General features: G+C 47.2%; 1 protein-coding gene across 2 annotated transcripts in view; it reads right to left on the minus strand.

Moving 5' to 3' along the window:
* Window positions 1–20,787, minus strand: part of Ext2 (exostosin glycosyltransferase 2) — a 145,314-nt gene that overhangs the window by 35,380 nt on the left and 89,147 nt on the right. For both annotated transcript variants that reach the window (XM_071616288.1, XM_027936441.2), the window contains exons 9-10: window positions 11,529–11,718; window positions 3,564–3,730 (exon numbers count right to left, since the gene is read on the minus strand). In XM_071616288.1, coding sequence (XP_071472389.1) covers window positions 3,564–3,730; window positions 11,529–11,718 — 357 coding nt within the window. The remainder of the gene's footprint in view (window positions 1–3,563; window positions 3,731–11,528; window positions 11,719–20,787) is intronic.

Here is a 20,787-nt window from a genome sequence, read left to right on the forward strand (position 1 = left end):
TGCCGTTTTATGTAAGAATAAACTAAAACACAGAGATTAAATAACTTGTCCATGGTCATAAACTTGGTCAAGGGGTATCCTAAGGTAGCCATAACATTACTTACTACACAGAAGTACTAGGATAATGACCCTAGAAAGCATCAATGGCAGGGGTGTCTGAAATCTGTTTGCCTTAACTTCAGAATCATTTAGTGATAGACAGCAACCTGCTGGGGACTCTAAGTGCTACCTTGGAGAACCAGTGGTCTCTGGCAGATGTTGTTCAGGGTAAACATTTGAAGACAGATAGCACAAACTCCAGTCAAACTTCAATTCAGATTGGTTTAAACTTTGATTTAAATTATAACTCTTCCACTTACTGGCTATAAAATTTCAGGCAAAATATCTAATATTTTTTATTTTCTTTTGTTTTGTTTTGGTACTAGGGATTGAACCCAGGGGACTTTAGCACTAAGTTATATCCCCTGTCCTTTTTATTTCTTGAGATAGCATTTCACTACGTTGCTTGGGGCCTAAGTTGCTGAGGCTGGCCTTAAAACTTGTGATCCTCCTGTCTTAGCCTCCCGAGTTACTGGGATCACGGTGTACACCATTGTGCCCTTGTTTAGTCTGATCACAGAATGAGAAAAACACACCTTCTTTGTATTTTTCATTTGCAGAAAGAATGAAGGCAGTGTGGGTAAGTTAAGGACACTAAGTGATAGGAATACAGGAAGTCATGTATGCAGAAGGTAGCTATGAGAGTGCTCCTTCCCCAGCATCTGAAGAAGGCCCATGGAGGAGATGAGGCAGCTTCCTGATCTCACTCCTCTAGGATATGCTAACTCCTCAGAGGTGGTGTGGAATCCACCCAGGCATCAGAGGACAGTGGTGAGACTCCTCTCATCCAACCCTTTCCTGCACGAACAAGCTCACGGTTGAAAAAGGTCCCAGGTGTCAATATTCCTGAGATCTCAAGGTTTCAACTCAAGGTTGAAAGAAACCTCAGGAATGCATTTCACCCATCTTTCTTTATTAGACTTCTTTAGACCAACTGGAAATACCAAATAGGCGGCACTCTATCCATCTTGGCTACATCTTTCTGAACGTTCCTTTTCCACCTCACTTTTGCCACGAAAATAAACACAGGTACTGTCTGAAGCCATTACATGCAACAAAGAGAGAGAATACTGGCAGAAAAAATTAGTCTTTTTTCCCATGAGTTGACTAGAGAAAATAAGTAGGCAAGTTAATGGAAGAAAAAGTAGGCCCAAATCTCCATCATGTCAGATTAGGCCCCAACTTACTTTATAAGATTCCTGTAGCGCAAGAATTAAAACCAAGAATCAATAAATGGGATGGATTCAAACTACAAAGCTTCTTCTCAGCAAAAGAAACAATCAGTGAGGTGAATAGAGAGCCTACAGAATGGGAGCAAATCTTTACCACAAGCACATCAGATAGAGCACTAATCTCTAGGGTATATAAAGCATTCAAAAACCTTAACACCAAAAGAACAAATAACTCAATCAATAAATGGGCTAAGGAACTGAATAGACACTTCTCGGAAGATGGTATACAATCAATCAGCAAACATATGAAAAAATGTTCATCATCTCTAGCAATAAGAGAAATGCAAATCAAAACCACTCTAAGATTTCAACTCACTCCAGTCAGAATGGCAGCTATCAAGAGTACAAACAACAATAAGTGTTGGTGAGGATGTGGGAAAAAAGACACACTCATACATTGCTGGTGGGACTGCAAATTGGTGCAGCCAATCTGGAAAGCAGTATGGAGATTCCTTAGAAAACTTGGAATGGGACCACCATTTGACCCAGCTATCCCACTCCTTGCTTCATACCCATAGGATTTTAAAACAGCATACTTCAGGGATACAGCTACATCAATGTTTATAGCAGCACAATTCACAGTAGCTAAATTGTGGAACCAATCCAAATGCCCTTCAGTAACGAATATATAGGGAAACTTTGGTATATATACACAATGGAATATTACTCAGCATTAAAGAGAATAAAATCATGGCATTTGAAGGTAAATGGATGAAGTTGGAGAATATAATGCTAAATGAAGCAAGCCAATCCCAAAAAACCAAAGGCCAAATGTTTTCTTTGATATGAGGATGCTGACTCATAATGGCGATTGGGGGGGAGCATGGGAGGAATGGAGGAACTTTAGATAGAGCAAAGGGGAGGGAGGGAAAAGGAGGGGGGAAGGGGGTAGGAATGATGGTGGAATGAGTTAGATATCATTACCCTAAATACATGTATAAGACACGAATGGTGTGAAATTACTCTGTGTACAATGAGTGTCTTGAAAAATCTAGAAATTAAAATGAAATGAATTGCATTCTGCCATCATGTATAACAAATCAGAATAAATTAAAAAAATGGAAACCACAGTACACCAATACTCTAGATGTAATGATGTACAGGTCATCTCCTATGAATGAAAATGAATCCAAAAAGATGTTTTAATGGCTATTCTACTCTTCACGCCTTTCCCTAGTCAATTCTGCAGTGCTCACAGTACTACACAACTATCTATTTTTTTTTTTTTTACACTCAAATGGTGCTGTATTTAAAAAAAAAATCTGGGAAAACTTAAGTTTTTAATTTTTGATTTTGGTGGCGGTGGGATTCCTTATTCTTGCTCATAAAACCCACCTTTGATTTAAAGATTTTAAAATAAATTTCTATATTAAACATATGTAGTAAATATGGCTTTGTGTAACACAATTTCATGAATCCTTGAGAACTCCAAATTCAACAAATCCTGAGTAAACTAAAGAAGATGGCTCCTCTCTCCCAAAGACAGGGTGATCCTGGAGGACAGATCTCAGCACTTTCCCCTGTGCCAGCTGGACCTCATTGATTTTACTCTCCACTGTGCTGGCGCTGACACTGCGGTGGCCCCTGCCGCGCAGGCCTCTGTCGCCGTCAGGCTGCACACATCCTCCCTGACAGGTCTCGTCAACTGGATTGCTTCTCGCCAGGCCTGGGCTCTGGCACTTTCCCCTGGGGAGACCTTTGCTGGTCTCCATACTTAACCCCTGAACCCAGCGTAATCCATCAGCCGCAGGAGTACGCAGGGATGGGGAGTGTTTCTCCCTGAAGACAGGCGGCCGGCCCCTCTACTGAGAGCTCAGAGCGCCAGCCACCAGCAGGGTCTGTTTTCTGTTTGTCAGCGTCATGGCGTCTCAGCTAACTGAGTTCGTTTTACTGTTGCGGTGCCCAGCTGCCCAGTCAAGGGAAATGCTGTTGGAGGAGACATCAATTAGGTGCTTGTTAAATGCTATGGACGCTCTTTGAAAATGTCCCCTGGGACTCTCCCTGGGAGTTCCCAATCAGAGGAGGGCCCAGTTGTCATTTTGGAATTGAGTTTTCCCTGAGGTTTTAAAGATCGGTTTCCTAATCCACATTCTCATGGCTGGTGTTTAAACTTCATTGGGAGATTTTAGAAATCATGATCCTGGAGAATGAAATATAATGCTTTTTTCTGGAAAGACAAGAAAACAGCTGTAAATAGAAAGCCTGTTCCCATCTTGTTTAAAAGCTGCTCACCTCATAACCAAACTGCAGCTCGTCAGAGGTCAGCATGATGATGTCGTCGTCGATGGCCAGCACAGCCTCGGTCTCGATCTCATCGTAAGGGAAGAAGCGGTTACTCAGCTTGTTCTCGGCGGTCCTCACGACTTTTAATGGAACCCGGATTTTCGGCCAGAGAGAATCTAGAAGAAAAATAAAACAAGGTCTTGACTACTGTCTAGCCTTTAATGAGGAGATAAGGCGGCAAGGGCGTCAGCACTTGGAAGAAACTGCTGACATCTCTAGCCCCCCACCATGAGCAAAGGCACGAGGACTCGGGAGGGGGTGTCTCACACATGTGTCCTTGTCATAGTGGGAAACAGACACACATGCACGTATTTCTACCCTCTCCGCATCCTTACAACACTACTAATTATAACACTGTCTTAACAAAGACAAGTTCATTGGCTCCGGCTCACAACTGAGAGGCAGAGAAGTGAAACGACTCCACCGAGGTCATGAAGACAGGAGGAGAGGGGCTCAGGACCTCGCTTTAGTATCAGAACTCCACCACCTCTGGCAAAGATTCTGCAACACACCTCCTTGTCCCCATGCCCCGCTCAGAACCTGCCTGAAGCTATGCCAGGAAGCCCAGTGCCTTCAGCTAGCACACTGGGCTCCCAGAGCCCTCCAGGCTGGTCCCAGACCAGCTGGTCCCAGACCAGCCAGACCCTCCGGCCCAAGAGCACATAGCACTGGACCAAGGCCTAGCACTTCATTCCTTCCTCCCCGACTCACTAGGTTTGGTTTCTCATCACAACCAATTCACAGGGTAAATATCCAATTTCCAGGTCCAGCTATATGGGATTTTCTTGTATAATTAAGAAATACCAACCCATGTCTTGCCTCTCATTTTTTTCCCATTCTACTCTGAAATGACTGGAGCAATTCAATCATAGGTTTTTGCTTTTGAATGTGGCATTTAGCAGAACATGAAGTTAATCTTTCTCTGTTACAGTAGCAATGTCCACAGACCTTGGGTTCTTGGAGAGGCAGTTCATTGTTCACATAACATCTGTCAAGAACAAGAAGGCCTGGTGGCGCACTACTTTCAAAAAACGCATTATGCAATCAAGGGGAATATCTAATTTTTGTGGGTCATGAGGCCCCAAGATGCCTGTGTCCACTCCCAAGTCTCCACATTGAAGGAGACAGGGAAGGCCAGGGGAAGAGGCAGCCCAGCTGGCTGCAGGCAGAACCCTGACCTGTGAGCCCCATAGCACCACTGTCCAGGGCACTGCTGCGGCCCTGCTACGGTCCTGAGGGGGCTGTGAAGGGGCAGGCCCTGGGGTCAAGGAAGATCAGCTGAATTTCAAAAAAGCCTACAGCAAAGAACCTAAAAAAGTGGTCAATTCCAAAAAAGTGTGTTTGGGAAAGGGCTGAACCTGAGACCAAAGAAACAGGGCAATGGATTACTGCCACTTACTGTGACAGCAGCCACCTCTAGCTTCATTCCTGGCACATCATCAGTAAGTATCTCTGGGATAAATGAGAGACCCAGACTTGCGTTCTGCATCAATTATGCATCTCAAGCAAGTCCCTTCTTCTCATATAATTAAATAAGCAGAGATGGGGATCTTGATTACTTAAGTGATATGTGCCAGATCCTTTACTGTCATTCAACCCTCCTGACAATCCTAAGAGGCAGAAATTATTTATAATGTAGTATTTACATGACTCAGAGAGGTTAAGGAACTTGTCTGGCAATACACAGCTAATGAACAATGAGGCCAGCGCAGCTCCCTGCTTCCCCCGATCTGGAGCAGAACTCGGAAGGTCCAACCACCCTCACCAGCAGACATCCTCCTTCCCTGCATCTCACTTCTTACCTCAGATAAATAAAATCCCCGACACACAGCTACTATTCCCAATCCTTTAAACCACGAGTTACACTCTCCAGCTGAAGGTGACAGCCCTACATTCTAGACCGATGGTTCTCAAAAGTTTTGGTTTCAGAATTCCTTCATGCCCTTCAAAGTGACCGAGAAGCTCAAAGCACTTCATACGCAGGAGGAAGGGGCTTTTCTGCTGTACCTTTTCCACGTCTGAGCTGCCTTGGGTTGCTGAAATCATTTCAGTCCATCTGAAGACAGTTTGGGTGGGTTCTGGGCATCTCTGGGTGGGTTCCACTGCAGCCCTTGCCAGTTTCCAGCAAGCCCTGTCCCACCCCAGGCCGCTGCCGTGGGGTTCCATGGGAGTCTGAGCAGGGCTGGTTTCCTGCTTTCAGTCTTGGTCTGGGCACTGAGCAAGCTTCCCCAGGCACTGGGCCCCACACTGCTCTTCCCAACACAGTGGAACCTCAGGCCCAGTGGGGGACTGGGCTCCCACGGTCACGTCCTATAATCTTTTTTTTTTTTTTTTAATTTTTTATTTGTTCTAATTAGTTATACATGGCAGTAGACTGCGTTTTTACATACGGTCCACAAATGCAGCATAACTCCTCATTCCTCTGGCTGCCCCTGGTGTAGTCCCTCCAGTAGTGTAACCATATGTGTATGTAGCTTCCTATGATCTTTAAAGTTCTCTTTATCAGGTTAGTAGACAAATCCTGTTGTATGTTTATCACTATTCATATTAAAATTTTCCTATTCAAATCACCGTGTGGTTTCTGTCTTCTAATGGAAACTTGACTATAGTGCAGATGAAAGGGAATTTTCCCCCATGGTCTCCACAGTTATGAACCCTAACTTTCACTAAGTGAGTTACGGGGCAAGAGTTTCCTGATGGTACAAACTGTCTTCAGATGGACTGAAATGACTTCAGTAACATAAGGCATCCTTTTGCCTGAAATGCGTGAACTTTGGTCAGATTTCTAGTTGACATCAGGTGAAGGACTAAAGAAAATAGCTCTGTGGGCCCAGGACTCCAGAGAACAGCAGCAAGAACACAGTCGTGCAACAGCCTAAGCCTCCCGTTAGCCAGCTGGACAACCCAGACAGGTCTACCACGTTGAGCTTGCTTCTTCGACTGTGGGGCAGGACTGGCGACCCCCTTTGTACGACCAACTGAGTGGGACCACAGGTGCTCAGCTGCACAGCTCCTGGCGCATGGCAGACACCCACCCGAGGTCAGCTATGTTTCCCTTGAAAGTCTGTGTCTGCTGCCAGAACCAGAGGGTTTCTCGAGCCTCGTGTAGTGATGGCCAAGCTCATGCTACCCATGTCCATGTTTAGATAAGCAGAACCCCTGCCCCAGAACTCAGAGCGTCTCATGTGCTCACAAAACTAAGTGACACGGAACCTCTGCCATGTCACTTCCCCAGGGTAACCAACAGCTCCTTTCCCCCATGGGTAGAGAACAGGTCTGCTGCTCTGGGGGAGCAGAAACAAGCCCCCATGCTGGACAGTGGGCTCTCGCCCAGGGCGTGGATGGCATGTTGGCCCGATAGGCACTTCCACGCTCTCCAGCTACATGTATCCAAAGAATTACTTGAGACAACGTCCCTAGGGAGCTGACTTGCTCCTGTGAAGTCTTTGATGGGAAGTTTTAGAGAGTGATGAAAGCCAGGGGGATGATATGGGGCACAGATGGAAATGCAGAATGAATCACGGCTGTGTTAGAAACGTGACGACTCCTCCCTCGTAGGCTAGGTCTGCGGAGCGGACAGCTTCCACAGAAGGAGCCTCCATTTCAGTGGCCAAGTGTCCAAGGACCACCATCTAACAGATTCTAAAGGGAACTCCCAGCTTCCTGGACTCTTCCCTTTTTCAAATGAGCTCGACTTCCATGACAGGGAACTACAAGTCTCCCAGGCTTCAGTGTCCCCCTATGGAGGTCAGGGACAAGTGGGCAGCCATGCCTTTAATACTATGACCCTGACAGGAAATTTTAATTCTGGAAAGTTTACCTTTTTTTTTTTTTAAATTAGGACTGGGACTACAGAGGGTGAAGAGAATTGCAAGGCAGATTTGTGAAAAGGGAAGAGACTTCTCTCCCCATTAGTACTGAATAGATTGATCCTCTGTCTCTCTGTGAGCTCTAACAAGAAGCTAGTTCCTCTATATGATCCCAAATCAGAGAGGAGACAGACGAGAGCCAGGGTTTTCCTGCACTGAAATGGTCATCTAAAAGGATGCAGTGTGCTCAGCACAAAGGGCAGGAGCTTCCGACTAAGAGAGACCCGTGCTAACTTCTGTCTCTGCCCCTTGCTGCTTTTGATTCAGGCAGATCACTGACTGAATTTCACTTTCTTATTTATATAAAATGGGGATAATGACAGCTTCCTCACAGGCTTGTCATAAGGACTGGAAGTAACAAAGTCCTCTCCACTCCTCATCCCAGCGTGGCCTCCTTCCTGGGTAGAGCAGCGTGCGCTGACCAGCCACAACACTGCTCCATCACCATCTGCAGAGGGGGAGGCTGGGAAGCCCTAGGAACTCCACTTCTCTGCTGATACCTTAAAGAGGTCCAGACAGGACACAGAAGGAAACAGTGTCAAGGCTGGAAATCCCCAGGCTCTGCTCTGTTGCAGAGCCTAGATGAGGGGCCTAACTCCTTCAAACTCTAAATGCAACAGCATGCCCCTGCATCTCATATCTCATCCTGTGGAACTACAGCAGGCAAAACTTTACAAGTGTCACCTTTTATTCACATAAAGTAACTTAAAAAATGGTTCTTCAAAGGCACTGCTGAATTTCTGAAAGATAAACAGCTGAGACAGGTGACCTGTTAGTTTCACAGTATGAGCTTTGGCCCAGCTCATGGGAGAAAAAGAACTCCTTGTGTCAAGGACCCCTTTTTTTTTTTTTCACCAGGGATTGAACCTAGGGGTGCTTTAACCACTGAGCTATACCCCCAGCTCTTTTTATATTTTTATTTAGAGACAGGGTCTCCGTAAGTTGCTGAAGTGGCCTTGAACTTGCAATCCTCCTGCCCCAGCCTCCCCAGAAGCTGGGGTTACAGGTGTGTGCCATCACACCTGGCAGACACAGGTCTTTTTAAAAGTATATTAATTAACAATTTTCTCCATGTTGGATGCTGAGAGAGATGTGAGAGAGGAATTCTCTGTAACTTGAAAAAAGTACTGCAGTACATTCAGGTTGGCTGAAGATGACCCCAAGCCTATCCTGCCAATCCCTGTCATATACACAAAGTAAAATATTAGATTATCTCCATACAAAAACCCTTTAGCCTGCTTCAGAAGTCCCCAAGTTGCTCAGTGTAAAGTTGGTGCCCAGGACCCTGAATGCAGCTCAACGGAAGGTAGCTGCTGCTTTGGCTCCGGCTGCCCTGTTGGGTTGACCATCCTGACAGCGCCCACGCTGCCCACTCAGGACTGTGAGGGTCACATCTGAAGCTGGGGGTCCCTTAATGTCAATTCAAACCTATACCTGGATTAATGAAGACTACAGGCTGAGTTCCCCTTTCTGAAGTGTACAGTGCTACCGCTTCCTCCGGACAAAGGCTGGGCCCAGGCAGACGAACTCGACCTTTACCAGGCTCGGCAACTGAGGAGCTGGCAGGGAAAAGCAGGAGCCTGCCTTTATACTGACAGAGCTCAAAACTGCTGTGATGAAAGCTCACGAGAGTTCTGTGCCTACTCTTCAATGTTCACTTAAACCTCAAACCTAGCCATTTAGCGTTAACTGTGACCAAAAGAAAAAGGTACTTGGTTGGATCCAGGAAAAAAAGTGGGAGGGCGCAGACTGCCGCCTGCACCAGCCCTCCCAGCAGCAGACGCGTGAGCCACAATATTTATTTTAGTAAATGTAGAGAAAGTGAAAAACATCACTTTCACCTCTAAAATTTCAAAGCCTTTTTTTTTTTTTATATACATGTCACTAATGCTACACTTGGAACATCAGATGCGTTTGCTGGCAGGAGGACCAGAGCTGACGGCCCCTTGACCAACTGAACACGCCCACAGAAGATCAGCGTGGTTTGTGTTCCCCCAACAGCTGCACTGCGAGAGCCAGAGCCCCGACCCGAAAACCACCGTCAGAAAAAAGCCAGTCCATCAACACGTGTCAAAATGAGGGCTTCATCAGTTAAGGGTTCTCTTTCCTCCCTAGAGCCAAAATATTTTTAAAATAAACTAAACTCTTGGTCATAAAATTAACCACTACGCTTTAGTAGGGTCTACCAAAAATTAAAACTGAATACCCAGCTCCAAAGCTGGCCCACACTCTGCCTTTAGCCATGCCAGCGCACAAGCCTGGGCTGAGACATAAGAAAAAGATTCTTCCTTTCCCACACCTGCCCCAAAGAGTGACTCCAACTCACAATGCTGAGTTCACTTTATGCCCAAAATGGCTGATAAGCAGGGGTATAAGAAGGCTCCTTGGCATTTTTTTAGTTTTGTTTTATTTCTGATTGGCGAGTGATAACTGCACGTGTTATAGAGCACGCGGCGGTGTTTGAGAACACACAGGTGTTCTGGAATGGGCCGTCACCAGTGTGTCCCTGGCCTCTGCTCCAGATCCTGCCGCTCCACCTTCCCTGCAGGAGGGCTGTGGGCTAAGCTGGAGGTGCAAATGCATGAGAATGAACACAGTGACAGGGACATTCCCTCCACAGTGCACAGGACCCATCAAGGGCCCGACAAGCAAAGCAGAGGTCCGACCCACCTCCCTGGGAAAGGCCGCCTGTGCAGGGCCCTGCCCGCCACACAGATCCTCTGGGGCTCCTCGATTTCTACCCCGCTGGCTCTTCCTCCCTCCTTAGGTGACGCCAGCGCCTTCCTTTCCACCTATCCCTTTCCTTCTCCTTTATTAGAAGCCAAACACAGCAAAACCCAGAAAACTGACCGTGCTGCAGTGAGGCGGCAAAGAAAAAACCCTGGACCAGAAAGCTGGTCAGCAATAATAGTAATGATAAAAGCAGCTATGCTTCAGGTACATTATAGGACTCTCGTCAGAATAGGCATTTGATTCACTCATCCTGGCACTCTGTGAACCTAAAGAGAGCAGATGATTCTTTCAGAAAACAAAAATCTCATGAAGTACAATTTTTCAAACATCTCAGGACACACTAAAGAATTTTATTGAGCAAATTCTGATTTGCCTAACAGAGACAGAAATATGGTCTCATTCCGGCCCAGACTACAGATCTACTACTGGAAGTTTCTAGGGTCAACTCTCCTGACTTCAGTATAACCAATTAAAAGGACTAGCCATAAAAAGCACAGATACTACTGTCAGGCAATAAACTAGACCTTATCGGTGACAGTGGTGCACATTACAAACTTCAAACTCATTCCTTGCTCTAATCCATCAGAAACTTCCTGGCTTTAATAGGCTATAAATGGCAGGAGCTTTGAAGTCCCTGGGATTAGGATCAGTAATAGACAGACTGAATGAGAAACCAAATGCAGGTGGAACGTACTCTATGCGTCCCGAATTAAAAACAAATCCAATTAATCAAACAGTCTGCGATCCTAGCTGCCAGCCAACAGATTACACGGGTGGCCAAGGCGAGGGCCAGAGTGACTAAGGAGGACCCGGTGGCAGCGTGCAGTTGGAGCTCCCTTGAGGAGCTGAGTCCCGGCCTCCACGGCCTGCCCGCCTTCCCTGTGGAAGGGAGGCCATCCTCCTCAGTGGGTTTTGAAGGACAGCACAGCATCAGAGCTGAGATAAGGAAGGAGAAGACCGATGCCTCTTAAACTGAGTTTCCAGGTAAACAAATCAGCTGGGATGGCCGGGGGCTGAGATCTGTTTCCCAGGGCTGGTCGCCTTTGATCGTTATCGCCCCTCAGCCCTCAAACACGTGTGGCTACAGAGCGTGCCAGGGCTTGGAGTTAAATAGGCCACCTTAGAAAGGAACGAGACGACGGGGAAGAGAGAAGCGGGGTCATGCTGCCTCACAGATGACACTGTTATTGGCAAAGGGAGAGATTCATTTCAAACTAACTGGCATCACTTGGCCATCCACAGTCCATTCAGCAGAGAGTTGGCCAATGCACGAGGCAGGGCTTCCTAAATGCATCTTCCTCACTCTTCTTACCTTCTGGAGGGTTTTTATTCTGATTGTTCCAGACGACCAGCAGCTTGGACAGACTGGGCACCTTGGATACCTCGGTGATGACGCGGAAGAGGCTCTCGACCCGGTCGTAGGTGAGGACAATGGCGGTGAACCCCTGCGACTGCGGCGGGATCAGCGGGAGGAAGAGCGGGTTGCTCACACTGCCCCACTTCTGCAAAAGGACAGGTCAGAAGGTTAGGGAAGGCACTGCAGCAGGAGGCTGACCCCAGCCACCGGCAAACCCAGCCGTGCAGCTGACTGCTTTCACCACCACCATGGCAAGAGCCGCGTGGCCGTTCAGTGTCACCCCCCCCCCCGGCCCCCACAGCCTACGTGGAGTCCCCTGGATTAACCTGGGCTCTAGACCAGCGAAAAGGGAGCGGAGAAGAGACTGAGTTAGACAGGACAGGTCACAACACACACCTGCCTCCTTCCGCCCCAATCAGCAGCATGGCAGCTGATGCACACAGAGGGCTGGAGAAGGGGCCAAGGGCCGGAGGGGACCTGGGAAGGGGTGCCCTGGGAGGCTCAGGAGGTAAGCTCGCCAGGTCGCCCGGTGCCTCGTGAGTTGGAGGAGTGGCAGGGTGACGGCAGGACTGCTCAGAAATCTCTACCAGAAGCAGCTGGAGACCCAGAACCACAAGCCTGCCCTTACCAGAGTGTCACTCTCTGCCACAGCCCAGCTATGTTCCCTGAGGAGACTGACGCTCCAGACTTGGAACACAGGCACAGCTGAGGAACACACAGGTCACAGCCCACCCGCTGAGTGGGGAGCCTGCAGCCTTCCTCCCCTTCAGTTCCCAAGCCCTGAAGCCATGCAGCCAGCCTGGCACACCGTCTGCCGGCGACACCCTCCAGCCATGAGTGGGCCACACAGAGTACTCCTCTCAGCTTTTAGTGTCCCCCTCTTCATCATGAACAGATTCTAGCATCACAGATATCTCAAGAGCATCTTTGGTGGGAGTGACAGAAACCAAAGGAGCAAAGAAAAAAGGCACTCAGAGCAAACAGACCCCGAGGCGCATAAGGAAATTAAAATCAACCAACAGCAAGTTATATCTTTGGGGAGATAAATATTTTTTTTAATCTATGAGAAAGAATAAATTGCTATTTTTATTTAAAAGGATCTAGCAAAGACGGAAAGAACTCTTGGACATGAAAAACACGATAGTTTAAAGTTTCTTTAAATGGGCAGGATTCTGAGATGAAGACAATTTACTGCATTCCAGGGACCAAGAAGACAGCTGAGGAATAGGAGAGAGCAGGGGAGAAAATCCAGGAGGTCCAGCATCCACTTAACAGGAGACTCCAGGAAAAGAACACACTGGGGAGGGAGGAAACAGCTCTACCAAAGAAACGGAGTTGCGTCAGTGCGCAAGACGGAAGAGGCGAGGAGACTTCAGACAGCAGAGAGCACAGTGGGGCCAACAAAAGGGACAGAGGCAGACACAGCACCCAGAACTATCACCACCTCAGGGCACCTCAGGGCACGCACTGCTGCACAGGGGACTGAGGCGCTGCTCACAGTGCGTGGCTCTTGGTGGCGGGCATGAGTTCACTGAACAATTCTCAAACTTCTAAGTCTGAAATTTGTTCAAAATAAAATTTAAAAAGGAATGAAAGATCCAATCTCTCTCCTACCAATAAAACATTAAATTATCTAAACATAGCAATGTAAGCAAAAAAAAAAAAACCTTTGTACTAATACTAAACAGGGAAAGCTTATTAAAATGTTCTTATACTTTTTGACAGCTTTATTGGGATATAGTTCATAAACTATATAATCCACCTATTTAAAGACTATAAGGGTTTTGGCCTATTGTTTTTTTGAAACTGTTAATACACACAATTTGATTTTCCATTTTAAACATTTGTAAGTATATAACGCAATGGCACTGATTATGCTCATGATCAGGTTAGCATGTTTAAAGCTCAGGACCAACTCCCTCTCCACCAGGAGAGCAGAAAGGTGCTCCCCGTCATTCTTACACTTCCTTGAAGCCTTCTACACTCTGGATTCCCAAGGTCCCCTATCCATGCATCCATACCACGAATGGACACCCATCCCCAGTCTCTGACTACAGCTGCTTGCCAGACGGAGCAGCGCGGGGCAGGAGATGTACACAAGCACATGGGCAGCACATGGGAGGGACTGCAGGAGACGGGAGGGGATTCCTGGAGTCCTGATGTAATCAGCACATTAAGGCTGAAGTGCCCACAGGATGCCATAATTGGCTCTCACAACCAAGAGACCCAATAGAAAGGTTATCTCCCCAGTGCAACCTTGTTCCCATGATGTTACGCACTGGTAATGTCTCAGGAAGACCCTAGATTTTTGTATTTATGCCCTAGCATCTGACTACATTTCTAGGAACCCTTTTCAGTTTTCTACCTGAGTCTTATTCTTCATATCTTCCCAACTTTTATGGAAACTGAATTCAGTAAGTAGCTCCACATTTAGGCTGCAATTAATTCCCAAAGGATGGTTCATGTCTACCTGCCATTACCATCCTCAACCCACCCCTGGCCTTCCAGATATGATACTCCCTGCTCTACACTTGATGGATACCATTTTAAACGGAAAAGAGACTAAAAGGATTTTTAAAGATGTGCATAAGATAATCTAATGTGTGATACTGAAACAGTCAAGATTTACTGAGCATTTACTAAGTGTGAGGCACTATGCTTGACACGTATTAGCTCAACTAAGACCCACAACAAGGCTCAAGACAGTTATGGTGGTAGCTTCCTTTTACAGGTGATGGAACTGTAGGAGTAAGAATAGTGGAGAGTAGTCAAGGCTGTGTGACCTGGAAGTCATGGAACGAGGACAACAGCCCAAGCCACATGACTCCAAAACACCAGCTGGGTGGCCCTCCCTGCACTCCCCACCCGTACTCCTTTACCAACCCGCAGAATACAGAGATCGCGCTGCTACTGCACAGACTTCAGAAAGGGAAGTGTGGGGAACGCCAGCTCCACCTCTCCTAGCTCCTCTCTGGACAAAACTCCTGAAAATTCTGAATCCTGTTATCAAATGGACCAACAAGCAAGAACCCACCCAAATACTACTTCCGAGAGTACATAAACACTCCAAATACATGACACTCTGACAAAGCGAGCACATACATTTAGAAAGGTAAATACACCACTGACACAGAGGGAAAAACTATTACAGCTCCAACAAAATGCGGTCTGTTCTAGGGGAGAAGGGAGGAGAAACCAACACACCTAAATACCATCGTGACACTTAGAGAAAAGAAAGTTCCCTGAGGGGGCGGAGTTTGGTTTCTGAAAAGGAATGCCCCAGAATAGAAACCGAGGAGTCCCTGGAAAGACATCCCAGTTCTGCCCAGTGCCTCCAGAAGACAATGGGTCTTGTCTCGTGGTGAACCTGCCGGCTCCATTTGGGAAGTAGGTTGTTAGGGAAGGGAGAGGACAGGAAGGGATGCTGGGCAGGGAAGTGGACAGTGGCTTTTCCTGGTGTCTAACTTTTCCACACCACCCACCTGCCCCCCAGGTAGGGCTTGAGAACTGGAGAAGGCAGCACGCCAGGGAGATAGCACAGGGGCACGATAGCACTGACATCTCGCCCACGATGTCCCATGAACACAGAATGACATGGACGTGGGGGGGTGGGCAGGCAGCAGAGGAGCCACGGTGCAGGTATTCGCTAAGAGCTGCCTGGTGCTCAGCTGGGGGACACATGGCCAGCACAAATGCAAACAGCTCCAAAGGGACCCTTTGTGTCTGGGGCAACGCGGGAATCAGTGGTCCCAGTCAGGTTCTTCCGCTCACCAGCCATGACCCAGCAAAGCGCATGGCTCTCCTGTGCCTCAGATTTTCTGCCTATAAAACTCTACCACCACCACCACCACCACCACCTCCTAGGCAAGACGACGCAGTACACATAACACACCCCACACATACAACAGCGGAAAAACAGCAGCCAGCGCTGATCACACGTGAGTAACCCTCTCTCCGGGCTTTGCTCTCTGCATGTCTCACCTAAGCCACCTGAGAGCCCTTCAGCACCAGAGTTCTAGAGGAAATCATTCCTCCTCGGTTGTTACTTCACATACTTTAAAGGCCTGCTTTATCTAGATTCTACCTCTACTTATTCCTCTCAAATATAGTCTTTATTTCCAGCACTTTCTCTTTTTCTCTACTCTTTGTTTCAGCTATTATGAAAGCAAGAGCCATAACACACAGTACTGAGCACAGTACCTACCGCTACTCAAAAATCTGCTGAAAAAAAATTAGTGGGTCCCAGAGGGTCCAGGTTATGTTCTGTCTGCTCCTTAAGTATATATAGGATCAGGGGCCCACACTCAAATGAGGGATGCTTTGAAATGTTTCCCAACTTGGTTCATTTTATTGCATTTACCAAGAAGCTGAAGCATAGAATTTTTTAAAAAATTATTTATTTTTAGTTGTAGTTGGACACAATTACTTTATTTTATTTATTTTTATGCAGTGCTGAGGATCAAAATCAGGGCCTCACACATGCTAGGCGAGTGTTCTACTGCTGAGCCACAACCCCAGCCCCTAAAGTATGGAATTTTATAGGGATGTTTGATGAGGGCTTTCACCTGGGCCTTTCTTTCCATTTACTCTTTTTGTGAAATTACTTCTGTGAGCAGCATCAGTACCTTAACTGTAAAACGGGACCACGGTACCCACATCCCTAAATAACGATGACTAAATGAGACTACGCACCCAAACACCTAGCAAAGAGCTCAGCACAGAGGCCGTGAGTGCAGCTGAAACCAAACCCAACCCTCTCCCTTCTCAGCCCAACGTGGGCTCCTCGTGCCTGCCTGTCTCCTAGCACACGGGCATCAGCACTCCCCACTCATTTAGTCGCCTCTTCCTGACTGTAGAGTTTAAGGGGGATGACGTTAAAATGAAAAGATGAACTAATTTCTTCCTCTCAAAATACTCATATTCAGGTGGGGAAGACAGACAGGTGAAAAGGCAAATCACAGTGCAGAATTCTAAGCAGAACAGCAAGGTACGGGGCATCCCCAGATGGAAGCACAGAAGCCCGTACAACCTCCAGCTATCGCGGGAGACAGGCAGCCCTGAGCGTCTGCAGGAGCAGCAGGAGCAGACGGGCCCAAGATGCTGGCGCACTGAACAGGGTGCTCAAAGAGACACGCAGGAAGCCACAGGTCCAACAGGGTCAGTCCCAACGAGCAGGGGAGCAGAGACAAGGGGACTCAGGCAGCTGAAGACATACCATGAGGAGCCCTGTGTGGCAGAAACTTTTAAAAAGTTACACAATTAGCTTTATTCTTTCTTTTGAAACTTTTCTAAGTATTATTTTACTGATAAATTAGCACAGCTACCTTTATGTTCTAATTCAAAAGATCGTAAGTAGGAAATGCCGATCCATGATGAGGCTTCGGTGCCTCATCATGGTGCTTGCTTTTCCCCTCCTCAGACATAATCCCATTTGCCCTAGGAACTCAGTGGAGAAAGGCTGCTTTAATTGGGGTGCACGCCTTCACAGAGGCTCCGCTCCACTGGGGAAGGTCAACAAACCAACCCCCAGAGAAAAATCCTACTGGAGAGGGACATTTAAAAAACGACATTTAGTCACCTCCAAAATACCCTTCAGAACTGACCCCCTGCTGGCTGGCCACAGAGAGTGTCTACAGTCTGGGACCTCTTGACCCCACTTTCTGCAGGAAACCAGGCAAATTTAAACCTCCGTAATTTACTCAAGACTCTGACTTCTGCCAGGGAAAAGGCAAACAATGCTGGCAATTAACTGATGCCTGATTAAACCTCCACTGTGGCCAGAGGGGCACGGAAACAGGCACCTGGCAACAGAGGCCTGGGAAGAGGCAAGGCCCGGCCACCAGAGCAGCATCTCGGAGTCCTGCTTCAATGCAATTTCCACACAGACTCCAGGGAGCTGCTCAAGGATGGAAGGAGAAAACTGAAGCAGTGGTTGTGTTACATGACCGTGCGCGGGCCTCTGCCTTGCTCATCTTTGGCCCACTTCTCAGGCAGACAATGCATATTAATTATAGAAGCTCCAATAAGAAATCCTGCATTGCTAAATTGCAGTCACATCAAAGTAACCCTAACAGCCTCAACAAGGATCAGGTCACAAGGCCACAGTCGGGAAGTTCTTTCCTTCACTTTCTGGAAAGCTCTGGTGCTTTCCAAACCAGCAAGAGGGAGTTGGTGGCTCAGGTTTCAGGATGTCTTGAAAGAAAGTCCTTAGGAGACTAAGCTTAGAAGTCAATCCTCAGGAGAAGAGTTTCCCCTTCAGAAAGAGACCCAAACTCTGGGCAATCAGCTGCACCTCCAGCAATCCGACCCAGAAGCAGCTCTCGGCCCCACTGCGGTCTTGTTTCACCTTCTCACAGCTGAAAGGTCCCAGCAGCCCTACATGAGCATCCTGGCTACAGAAAACAGGAAGCACAGTGCACAGGAATGGCTTGTGCTGGCTTCTGAATCTCTTGCTAGAGCTAGGTGCGGACTGTAGAGTCACGAGTGAGGACAACTACCTGTCCTGCCTAGGACAGATGCGCTCAGCCAACCCCAGCCAAACTCCAGCACAGGAGGCACCAAGTAAAACACAGGTGGTTCAGCATCTCACTACCACTGGTCACTGTTGGTGGGGGGTGGTTGGTTGTACACAGCTTCCTGTGAAACTAGCAGCTTTCGGCAGACATCTGAGTCAACCCATATTTGATTTGAATGGAGGTATTTTGCCTGAAAGAATGAGAAGTCAGAGAAGAAAGGGAGAGAGAGAGAAGGGGCCTGTTGCACAGAAGCTTTGAGCCTGGTAATGAGCAGCCTTACCTATTCCTACCTTGATAGAAAGGGCACTTTTCTTGGCTGTTTTGAAGTTACCAACCCTTACCTCAATGTGGTTTCAATTATGAATTACCAGACTAAAAGGGGAAAAAGCTTTGATTTATTCTTTTTTGCTCCAATTATGCATGATGTGTTTCCACTGAAGACTTTGAAAAGTATTTCATCATGCCTCTCATCCTGAAGTGGTCAAAGGGCAAAACCAAAAGGAGTTAACCCCTTCGTTTCTCCTCTAAGTTCAAAGAGACTTCCCATCAGTGGATATACCCAAGGCCTCTGAAGCAAACAGCAACGAGGGGGTTAATCACCAGCACCGTATCACTGACGCTTAAGGGTGGTGTCCCTTGTCCAAGTGGTGAGATGATATTTATGTTAATGGCTACTGGGAGATTTGAAAGGGGCAATCAGTAATGTGGCCGGTGCTGACTTAACCATTAAGCCTCCACAGCCCCAATTACCCATGGGACTCTCTCGGGTGTGGGCTGAATGGGGAAACCAGAGAGTCAGAGACCTCAGGATGTCTTCAACAAGAATCTCTTAGCTCAAGAGAAAAGATCAAGAGTGAGGTCTTCCTGCTGCCTCATGTCTTTAATTCAGTTCACTCCCCTACAATAATGGTTGTTCTGAAAAATAGGAATCATACTAAATCATACCAAACTCCCAGCTTACATACGAAAAAGACACATGGAAGATGAAGAAAAGCAAAGGCTAGGAGTCCTCTTAGGTTTCAGACAACCAAGAAAGACAGCAGGTCATCAACTCTCAATTTCTGCAACCTGTTTACAGTTAGCTGTTCACAAATGAGCTCTCTATGAGGTGCGGTGGACATTTGGGTGCACTGGAGTGACAGGCATTGACTCTGATATGCAAAGATACTAAACCATAAAGATGGACTTTGGGGTCATCAGAGTGGGTCAAATGTCCCTACTCTCATCCCTTTTCCTTCACATGCTCTTAAGCTCCGTGTGTCCACTGTTGTGCTGCAGCTCACCATGGCCACCGGGCTGTGCCTTCACTTTGCTTATTCTGCTGAGTTTGTTGATCTTCCTGAGTCCATGGCTTGGTGTTACTAACAATTCTGAAAAATTCTCAGCTATTCTTCTTTCAGAAATGCTTCTTCCTCTTCTTTTCCTTCTGTAACTCTGATTAGACAATGTGGGACCTTATCCCTCTGACCTCCAGGTCACTTTCCTTCTCCACATTTTCCATCTATTATTTCTTTTTTCTAATAACTGAATCGAATATCTAACAACTGGAGGTCCTTCCAGGCCTGTGTCTCCAGTGGTTCTCACATAGGATGTTGCCTTATTTCTTCCTGGCTTTGTGGTTTTGACATGGGCTACTTGTTTTCCCTGGACCCTCATGGACTGAAAGTGGGTTCCTCAAGGCAGGGTCTGTGTCTGCTTCTGCCAGTTCCCAGCAACACAGGGCCCTGCTCCACCAAACTCCCTGCTAAGACCACACCTGTGGTGTGAACTGGCGACCATGGTTGGCTGGGGCTGCAGTTCTCCAGACAGGTGCGCTTTATCCTCTCACTGAAGGCACAGACCTTCTGAGTCCTGGCTTTGTTCAGGAAGCTCTTGTGAGACTTCCCCGCCTGGGTAGGTCCCAAGTGACCAATCCCACTCCCCATCTCCAACCTGACCCAGCGATGGGGCAAAGCTGAACATCACCCAGAGCTGCAAAGATTTCCACAGTGAAAGTGGCTGTGGCTCCCGCTCCCCGGGGTGGCCAGCCCCACCTTGTTTCAGGGGCCAGCACACAGCTCACTCTCAAGCCAGGTCACAACAGGGAAAGCCACCTCACAGCACTTCCTTCAGCAACTCAGCTGTCCACCTGGGAGGGCCACTTAGTCTATCTAGCCCATCAAAAGCCTGGTCAGAAGTCTTCCTGTATTTACTCTGTAAATCCAATTATGTGCCACTGTCTTTCCTATTTAATTTGGGAGCCAAGTTTATACATACGATAAACACAACTGTCATGGAAATTCAGGAGTACATTAAAACAGATGAAAGGATGGGCAGAGAATGTGCACATCAGATAAGCTGCCACACTCCTTCAGACCTCCATTCCCTAACCTAAAAAATGAGGGGATAAGGTGGGTCTTGAAATAAATATGGCTCACTTCCTTAATCTATAAGCATGGGGTTCACAGAATGCTGCTGTTGGGGCCACGAGGATCAGACAACAGAAAAGGTGTAAGAGCGCTGATCTGGGTACAAACAACACCCTGCTGCAAATCTCAAAATCTTCCTCTCCAGGAGCCCATCCAATTCTAAGTTTACGTTTCCATATGACTAAGCATTCCTAGTTAGCCCTCTGTACCAGAGGGTTCTGCATCCAAAGATTCAACCAACTATGGTTTAAAAATATTTTTTAAAAATTGCATCTGTATGAACGCATACAG

The sequence above is a fragment of the Marmota flaviventris genome, chromosome 9 (genome assembly GCF_047511675.1).
Source record: "Marmota flaviventris isolate mMarFla1 chromosome 9, mMarFla1.hap1, whole genome shotgun sequence".
NCBI classification, from domain to species: Eukaryota; Metazoa; Chordata; class Mammalia; order Rodentia; family Sciuridae; genus Marmota; species Marmota flaviventris.